We start from the raw sequence: 9591 nt of genomic DNA on the forward strand, positions 1-9591 counted from the left end.
CAATGGAATAGCCTGGACTCGAACCGGCAATGTCCAGGTTATAGGACGCATCCTACCGTTGCGTTATATGGGACATGTTGCTCCATATATTCCGAGGTTCTGATAATCTCCATAATATGTGGTAAAGAATGTTGTAACCAAATCTTATGATCACTGGAATGGTTGCAAGCATATGGGTATCTCTGCTATATCTCTGTTGTGACAGTGTCAGTAGGGCCCATAGTTCTCAACACATAATTAAGTGTTTATCATGGATGCTCTTGTGTTTTCATGTTTTCGAACTTCTGCATTGCTATGTAAAGAAAAAAGGTAAATAGTTGAGTTTGTGCTTCGTTGTTTCAGGGTGAAAGAGGGGATCCAGGACCAAGAGGCCCACAAGGAAGGCAGGGTGCCCAGGTAAGACACTTGTGTCCTTTTGTAAGTGTTCTGTGACTGCCTTTGTGGTATGATAGTGGTAGGGCTAGTGGCAGGAATAGCAAACACAGGAGATAGGAGATTGCAGTTCAGCGCTTTCTATACGTACTTTTATTTTACAAAACAAAGTTAACAAAATAAATCAACAAGCTAAGTGTGTCTCAGTGAACTAACAAAGATGTACAACCTGCTGCACCCAGTCCTTTCCCAAACTAACTCTCCCCCAGAGCAAATGAACTGGCACTTGAATCATGAATCAAACCATCAATGAATCAATTAGGACCTGGCCACATTCTGGACATGGATTTTGGCAGGGATGGGATTTTAACCCCATCCATGCCAAACTTAAATTATAAAACACACAACTTTATTAACAAAACTAAACACACAAACACATTCACATTCACACAGTAGACACATGTTTACACATGCAGGGTCTCAGGTCACATTGCAGAAGAAACCACACTCAGCATGATAAGTGGTAGCCACTGAACACCTAAAGCATTACAAGTCTTAGAAAAACAGACAAAATGTTCATATAATGTTTTCATTTTTTTTTTGAGAATTAAAAAAAAAAAAGTAATTAAGTCAAACATTTTGGCATTTACGTTCTATGGGTTAAAATGGCACTCACATTAATTGCAGGTGAGTACTATTTCAAATCAAACAATATAATAGGTGTATAGAAACATGAACAAATGCTCAGTGTGGTACTATTTTTTCACTGTGCTTAGAACTGAACCATTGCTTTGCAATTGTAATGCCACTGCTTTGTCAGTGAAGGCCATTTTGTAATGTTTATCCACCACTACATTAGTGCTGTAGCCAGGGCCTCCTTAGGACCATATCGTTCTCAGTTTGATTCAAAATAAGGCTAAAGCAAGGCCATGTCAGGACATTTAAATCTTTCTCCTCCTTATTGTTGGAAATTATCCTTCATTTAAGTTATATATCTCAGTTTAGGTGATATGTGCATGTGTGTTTACATAAAGTGTGACTATAGCATAATTTTTTTGACTTTACTAAGTTAAGTCATGCCTTGTTACAGCACAGTGAAAAACAAAGCCCCATGTTCTGAATAAAGTTTTTCTACAAAGCTGAGTAAAATTGAATACCACTTTTTTGTTGTTGTTTGTTTGGATGTATTCCAAATAAAAAATAATTAAGAAATAATTTTGTTTAATGAAAAAGAAAACACAAAATGTATGAATATGATTAAGAATACACATGACCTCAAAGCAAATCCATTAATTTTTACGCTTTTTGGTATTTATGTACTGTAAACATGTGCTTCTGGAAAACATATAAGAGCAAGTATATTGCATTTAAATACTTTTAAAAGCTTTTGTTTGTTTGTTTTGACATAGATAATGACATTTTTTAAATCACTTTTTAATTATGTTTTAAAAATGTACAATATTATGTTTTTATATCTGTATAAAAAAAGTGGTCTTGAAGCTTTGAGTACCTCACAGAACACCATGTAACATGAAAAAAAGGTGATTTTAAAAAAGACAGAGACAGCCACGTCAATGTTTTTTTTTGTTTGTTTGTTTTGGTTTTTTTTTTTAAATAATTCGCTACACAAATACTACAGAGTTATAATAGTGATGAACAGTTGTGTTTTGTTTGCTGTTTGATACGTATCGCGGTGTTATTTTTTTTTTTTTTAACATAAGTCTGGACAGCATAATAGTGTTACTGGGGGAATATCGATTTCTGATAAGGAGATTACCCTATAAATTCAATGTAGTTTTTCCTAGCTGCACAAGCTGTCTCTTGTTCCTATTTTTAGACATACTATCCTTACTGCAGTGAGATAGACTATGTATTCTCAACTTAGTTTTGTTATTTACAGTTTTTGTTTTAGGTAAGTGAATAAATCTGGACTGGATAATTAGGGTTTTGTGGGAAACCTGCCCCCTCAGCTTGATATATTGTCCTCTAGGGGACTGTATTGCTGGAAGCCAAAGGTTGAGGATGTGTCAGACAGACTCACTCCAGTTCTTAGCCTCCCACCCATCTTCCCACACAAACCACAGTGGAACTTTTTAAAATGTTTGTCATAAAACAAGTCACTCCTAATAAATTACAAAATTGAACTTCCCCTTTATACTAAGCGAATATCTGAAAAGAGTTTGCAATTTTTTTTATCACTTACACTAAATCCCTTGCATTATCCAGTCAACACTCTCATGTTTACCAGTATTGCAAGCAAAGAATTTCGTCTGTGATGCATGAATGCATTAAAGTTATTGAACTCACCTTGATCTCTAAATATTCTACTTACTCTTATACAAAATAGTTGCAATACTTTCGCCATGTGGAACAATAACATATAATTGCAATAATATTGATAATGTATTGTGTAGATTTATTTACTGCTTTAAAAATTCTTATAGATAATCACATTAACAGTTATAATCGTATTTCTGACAATCATTCAGTTACATACAATCCACAAGCTATCAAGATTTGTATCTTCCATTAGATAAATATGACATGTGGATAAAAATATTGTGTATGTATGAAAAGTTTATTATATTTGCAACAATTCATAGTACATAGGAGACAGAAAGAGAATGTAGTATAAAGGGCTGGGATTTTTCCTTTGAGCAACTGTTACTGAATGTTGAAATTAAATATAAGCATTTTTCCCACCTGCTCTGCTTCTGTGTTATGATTGAAATGCCCATTGTAGAGATTAGATAACAATTAATTATAGTTCATACTATTATGTCATATAGTTTTCTTTTCATACTCTGCTTAAGCGGTTTTGCATTGTGATTAATACTAGTTGTTTTAATTTGCTACTGACCTGTTGTTAATAGTGATAAAAATGTGTCTGGGCCTTATTTGCATCAGCAAATGTATTTGGTGCTGGTCGACTCTGTGAACAACATAGGCATGCCACTTTATAATACAGGGATTCATGCAAGTGTGTGTGTGTGTGTGTGTGTGTGTGTGTGTGTGTGTGTGTGTGTGTATATTAAAAAATGTGACATTCCTATAAACTGTAAATGTGATGTCTCCCTCAGTCATGCTGCAGCATGGTTTGTAATCTGTTTCACTGTTATTTTTTTAATGCAGGGAGCAAGAGGAAACACAGGTGATCCAGGTAAACCTGGGAAGTCTGGGCCTCAAGGATTAAAGGGTCAGCCTGTAAGTGATGCTCCATCTTGATGCAAGTGTGTTCTCAATTGACTACTTTGGTTTGTATTAATTTCCTCCTGATTCTTATACTCCTTTTCTCAGGGCTCTCAAGGGGAGACAGGTCCAGATGGTGAAAAGGTATCGTTGTCCTAAATTTGAATATATTTATGAAGCATTGCCACTATGCACTGTGCCATCCTACCCATTTAAACATTGCACCATGCCTTATCTTAAAGATGCCTGTAAATATATATGACTGGACATAGAAGCACTTTTTAATGTAATTTCAGATGCACTATTTAATCAGTTTAGAATAAAAGTTCTAATAAAAATAGATGAATGAACTATCTGAATGGCCAGAAAAAGAATATACAGCGAAATAAGTTTTTTAAATACTAGTAGCTGCTCTTTGTTGTTTTTGCACTATTCAATCAAAAGCATTTAACTTAAATGTTCTTTACATCAAATGCATTGTTTTGAGCTGTATGAGCTTATGTGTTTATTGTTTACAATACATACGTTTTTTTCAAAAATAAATTAAATTAATTCATACCTTGTTTTCCCAGGGTCAACAAGGAAGCACAGGTATCAAAGGAGTTGAAGGGGACAAGGTATTTTATATTACAAGATCATTTAAAATATTTCACTATGAATGGTGCTGAGATGTTAACTGTTGTCCTTTCTCTTTTACTATAGGGTAGCACAGGTTTCCAAGGAGACAAAGGGCAGGTCTGTATGTATGTTTGTCACTTAATGTTTGACCTACAACATGCTTGTGTCGAAGTGACCAGAAAAAAAAACAAAAAAAAACAACAAAGCCACAAGCTGTGAAAAACACACTTAAACAATTACATAAGTAAACATATTACCATCATAAATGTTTACACGTGTAAGGAATGCTTCCAGGTTATCTTTTGTATATACTGTATACCCACTAGGTGCCCTGTACCCAAATTTGTTCTACCTTTCGTGTTCTGACTACCCATTAAGCTCCAGATACAAAAGATGAAATCCAGCAAACCTATGGCAGCCTTGAGAGAGCAAAATAGTGTGTTTTTCAAATGTTGACTGCAATTCAGTTTGTTTCATCATGCAGCTGTGTCTGATACCTACAGTATCTACTGTTGTGTGTCCCTAGCGTGGTGAGCGTGGCTCTTCAGGTCCGGATGGTCCATTAGGAAGAAAAGGCCCCCCTGGTATCCCTGGCACGAGGGGTGAATCTGGTCCCTCAGGAGACTCTGGAGACCTGGGAGCTGCAGGAGCCAAAGGAGTCCAAGGGCCACCGGTATGATACAATATTTCATCTACCTAAACGACATGGCCACCAGCACCGGCCATCAGATTTTTGCCAGGCATAGGCAAAAAAAAACAAATCATTGTTAAAAAATGAATTATATAACGTTAGATGCTGAAGTTGGAAGCTTTTGAGGTTTTAGTTACTGTTTTTAGTAGACCTAATTTAAATGTGAGCTTTATTTATAGATAATTTACTAATTTACTAATTGAGCTAAACTGACTAAAAGAGCCAAATGCATTTCATATACACTGTGACATATATATTTAGTCACTGAAATACAACTTTTTGGTGGATGGAGGCAGGCTTGAATTGCGGTACACTACTGTCTCTAAAAGAAACCAAACAATTAAAACAACGTATGCATATATATATATATATATATATATATATATATATATATTATATATACCATATATATATATATTATATAGATCAATATATATATAGTATGGGTATAAAGGGGTTTGTTTCCGTTTTTTTTCTTAACAGGGCCCAGCTCTGTCTGATGCACAGATCTATGAATTGTGCCGTGGCGTGGTAACAGCACAGATATCACAACATGCAGTTTCCATCCGATCCAAGTGCGCCCGTGGCTGCCCAATCAACAACAGGGTTCTCATCGGACCGCCAGGAGGTCGAGGATTGCCTGGTCTACCAGGGAAACCAGTATGTAACACTTGTTTTACAGACGTTCTTCCTGGGATGCAACAGGGTTTATACGGCATCAATGTGATTCCTTCAGTGGTTGCTACCAAAGGGTAATGCAAGATTGTGTGGGGCCAGCTTAAGAAGGTCATGCACCAGTCTTGCACTTGTCAGTGTGGAGTATTTTTTGAGTGAGCAGATTTTCCACATGATGTTCTCCGTACAGTTACAATCTCCACTATGGGCGTTAGGGGATGCTGTTCATCATTGTAAACCTCGCTGGATGGAAAAGTACAGGCTGAGTTCTCCCGTTCACTCCAGCGAGTGGACCACGCCCCAACCCGCAGGGTGCGCCCTTCTGTGTTGTTAACAAGCAGTCAGCCCACCACGGGACCCGCCGTTACAATACATTTCAAAGGGACATATTTGTTATACTGCATAAATACACATCATACAGCGCTTTACTTACAAAACAGCGAGTTTAACTAGATTCCTACAATGCAGTTATATAAAATATATCTACACGCAACCAAGTATAATTAGGGCTTCTGTTTTTTGGTTTTTATTAACTTCATTTTTTGGTGCTCATTTTTAACTATTTCAGTTTTATGTAAATCTTTTGGGGGGGGGGTTGATTTTTACAGTGTATTAAATTATTATTTTCGGTTTCTTTCAAATGCTTGGGCATTTTTTTCTGTCACAATATGTATAATAACTTGACAGTACATGCACCTTTAAGGTGCCTTCTTTCCTTTGCTGTCTTCCACAATGATAGCCTTCTGGTCACGCGTACATTCTTCTCAGGTTTGTGTGTGTGGAGGCATTTGTGGCAGTGTGGCAGTGTGGCAAGTCACAAAGGAGGGACACTGCCCCACTGCACAGGGAAAGGTAGTTTGCGCTGTTGTGTTACAAGCTATTTAGAGAGAGAAAAAAAAAATCTAAATTTAAAGCTGATTACATGTGTTATGCGCATTCCTTATTTAAGTGTAAACCTCCATTTTTTAACTTGATGAATGACAGAAATATCAATAACAATGTGTTAATAAAACAATACTACTGCAAGGGAAATGACTCTCTTGTAATGCTGCGATAGCCTTTAAAATAGCTGTTGGGCATTATGCATTTTAACTCCAGTGCTTTTTTTTTACACCATGGTGCTCTATGCCTACTTCAGTATAAAACAATGTCATCACTCAACATCTGCAATAAAGGTTTACTAATATTGTATATGAATAACTGACTTGTCCGAACAAGGGTGCGTATATAACCCAGGTGGTGCTGCATCACAGTGGCCAATTAGCGCCAATTCTCAAATAGATGCTCTTATCCAAATAACTGCCCAGGTAAGCACCCAGGCACTATTTTGAGCAAATATAGTATACTGACTGAGATGGCAAGGAAGTGTGGATTTTAATATTTCACAAGTGTACAAGTCATTTGCAGAAAAAGCATTTTATAAACCAGGCTGCTATACTTTGCTGCTACAATTTGAAGAGACATTAACTCCAGAGTCCCTATTCTTGTAATGAAGTGTACTGAAACTTAGTAATTGAGGATGCATATAATTTTTCATGTAGCCTGGTGTCTTCTGGTGTGTGAACATGGACATGGATCAGCATGGCTGCAGCGTATCCATGTATTCTGTAGGAAAAACTAAATACTACTGGATCTAGTTTTCACAATATAACTATAACTATTTGACAGGGCAAAGGTGGTCTGGCTGGGAAAAAAGGAACTCAAGGGAAAAGGGGACCGGTTGGAGTGGAGGGAATGAAAGGAGCTCCTGGAGAACAAGGTAAGGTGTCTTTATGAGATAGTTAGTTTTTGGTTCCCTGATATTGACCTTAACCAACCTCTCTCTCTCTCTCTCTCTCTCTCTCTCTCTCTCTCTCTCTAGGCAGGAAAGGTGAAAAAGGTGAAAAAGGAGACAGAGGAACAGGACTTCCAGGACATGATGGACACCAGGGTCCCAGAGGTAGGCTGTAATAGTGCTTTGAGATTTCATTCTAGCAACTCCTCTTTCTGGTGAACTTCCAGATATCACAACTAACAGGCTGCATTAAAATGAGCCGTTTTAAAGATTCTTCTTCGGAGTGAAAAGGTGTTGTTCATATAATAGAACACACTCCTTAAACGTTGAAGTTCGTAAGTTTCCTGTTTATATCTACCAATGAGGCATGGAGGAGATATATAATTGAACTGAAAGACAGCTCCATATGAAAAAAAACAGATGTTATGGTTTTCTCAGGAGTTTCTTAATAAACTGAAAAAAAAAAGTTTAGTGAATAAGTCTTCTGTACATTTTAAGTTAACAAAAATGTTGTGGTTCTTTTTCAGTCATTGGTTTCTTTACAAAATTTCCCTTACTGTTTTTTTGAGTTATTTAAATACCCGCCCTCCTACCCACTGCCCTTTATGTTGATTGTGTTATTGAAAACAGACTTATAATAGAAGTTGATATGTTGATTTAAGAGAGTCTCTTATTGTATTGTACAGTCAGCATCGCTTTATCGGGGTGCCTCAGGAGAAGTAGAATTATCCCGAATAAGTGGATGTCCCAATTAAACGAGAGGCATTTGAGACGACCTTAGTCACACTTTCTGTTTCTTAATGAAAAGAAAAAGAACAAAATCACATCACATTATGATTAAATGTTAAATACATACTTTAAAATACGAGTCAATTATTTTTTTGAAAAAAGAATGAAATCACATCTTATCACAAGGCGAGGCACCTGCGATGTTGACACGCCAACTTTCTTTGCAACAGCAGCCTGAGAAACCAAAGGAGACTCCTGGTTTACGCAATTTACCCAAGGCACATCGTAATCACGTACTCACGTACTCGTTGCACTGTGCTACATGAACCTGTCTTGCTCTGAAAAGCAATCTCTGTTCATCATTTGAAAATACTGTATCCCAATTAAACGAAGTGGCATCCCAATTAAATGACAAAAATAGCATTGGGAAGAACCGTCTCCCAGAGTTGTATCCCATTTAAGCAGAAATCCTGATTATCAGCATCCCGATTAGGCGGTATTGACTATTATTTTTGTATAAGAGATGCCATCTTGATCAAAACGGCAGTAAACTGAAGCTGAACTGTATGTACAGAAGATAACGAGGTATTGGAATCTTGTCATTAGCGTTTAGTAATTGGTTGACATGTTGTATTTATAATGAGTGAACAAGTATAACAAAAGGTGTGTACTGATGTGCTAGGACACCTTACGTTTTCTATTTATGTGTTCATGTTTTGGGCAATATTAGCAACAAGCCATATTTTTAACTGCAAAATGTATGCAGTTTATTAGTTAATGTATTAAAGATAGTAACCAATGATCAAATATTTCTTTACAGGACTTCCCGGCTTTGCGGGCATTCCCAAAAATGGTATTCCAGGGTTGGAAGGACCTCCTGGCCATTCTGGTCCTACAGGTCGACCAGGACTGCCTGGATCTGCTGGCGTTCCTGGACATTGTGAAGCTCGGGACTGTAGTATCCACGCTCCTGCACTTCGTTCAGAGCACGAGCTTGTGAAAGGACCAGTAATTTAAAAAAAGAAAACTGAATTTATCGACAGTGACATTGTGTGAGTTTTTCCACATACATCTGCGGTTGTTTTAAGTACAATCTTTACATTTACTTTAAATGGAGTCAAAACGAAAGCTCTCACAGAAGCAACTTTTTAAAGCATCATTTTCTGAATTTGTTTAAAATGATGTGAATATCTAGAACCGCAAAGATTGTGAGACTGCATTATTACCATAGAAAAAAACAGAAGAACCAGCCCACCTCCCCACCCTGATTTCATAAAAAAAAAAAAAAAATTAAAATGTTCAGGCTTTGCTAACTCATTCCGAATGGTTCCAGTCTACTTTGATTTTTTTTTTTTTTTTTTTTTTTTATTTCTGTGGATGAGATTAAAATAAAAATGAGAAATGTAAATAATTCTGTACAGAATCTTAAGTACGTGTCAGGTTTTTGCTTCCTACACTTATAAACTATATGATTTAATGGTGCTAATGCTAACTTTAAAGCAGTGAACACACAGAATAAGTTTGTTCATACTGTGCATTTTGG

General features: G+C 36.6%; 1 protein-coding gene across 1 annotated transcript in view; it reads left to right on the forward strand.

Annotated features, from left to right (window-relative positions):
• Nucleotides 1-9383, forward strand: part of LOC121313316 (collagen alpha-2(IX) chain-like) — a 29582-nt gene extending 20199 nt beyond the window's left edge. The window contains exons 21-30 of the mRNA XM_041245714.1: nucleotides 343-396; nucleotides 3505-3576; nucleotides 3670-3705; nucleotides 4134-4178; nucleotides 4264-4296; nucleotides 4706-4852; nucleotides 5354-5530; nucleotides 7214-7304; nucleotides 7407-7484; nucleotides 8869-9383. Coding sequence (XP_041101648.1) covers nucleotides 343-396; nucleotides 3505-3576; nucleotides 3670-3705; nucleotides 4134-4178; nucleotides 4264-4296; nucleotides 4706-4852; nucleotides 5354-5530; nucleotides 7214-7304; nucleotides 7407-7484; nucleotides 8869-9065 — 930 coding nt within the window. The 3' untranslated portion in view covers nucleotides 9066-9383. The remainder of the gene's footprint in view (nucleotides 1-342; nucleotides 397-3504; nucleotides 3577-3669; nucleotides 3706-4133; nucleotides 4179-4263; nucleotides 4297-4705; nucleotides 4853-5353; nucleotides 5531-7213; nucleotides 7305-7406; nucleotides 7485-8868) is intronic.
• The last annotated feature ends 208 nt before the right edge of the window (nucleotides 9384-9591 follow it).

Source organism: Polyodon spathula, chromosome 3 (genome assembly GCF_017654505.1).
Source record: "Polyodon spathula isolate WHYD16114869_AA chromosome 3, ASM1765450v1, whole genome shotgun sequence".
NCBI classification, from domain to species: domain Eukaryota; kingdom Metazoa; phylum Chordata; class Actinopteri; order Acipenseriformes; family Polyodontidae; genus Polyodon; species Polyodon spathula.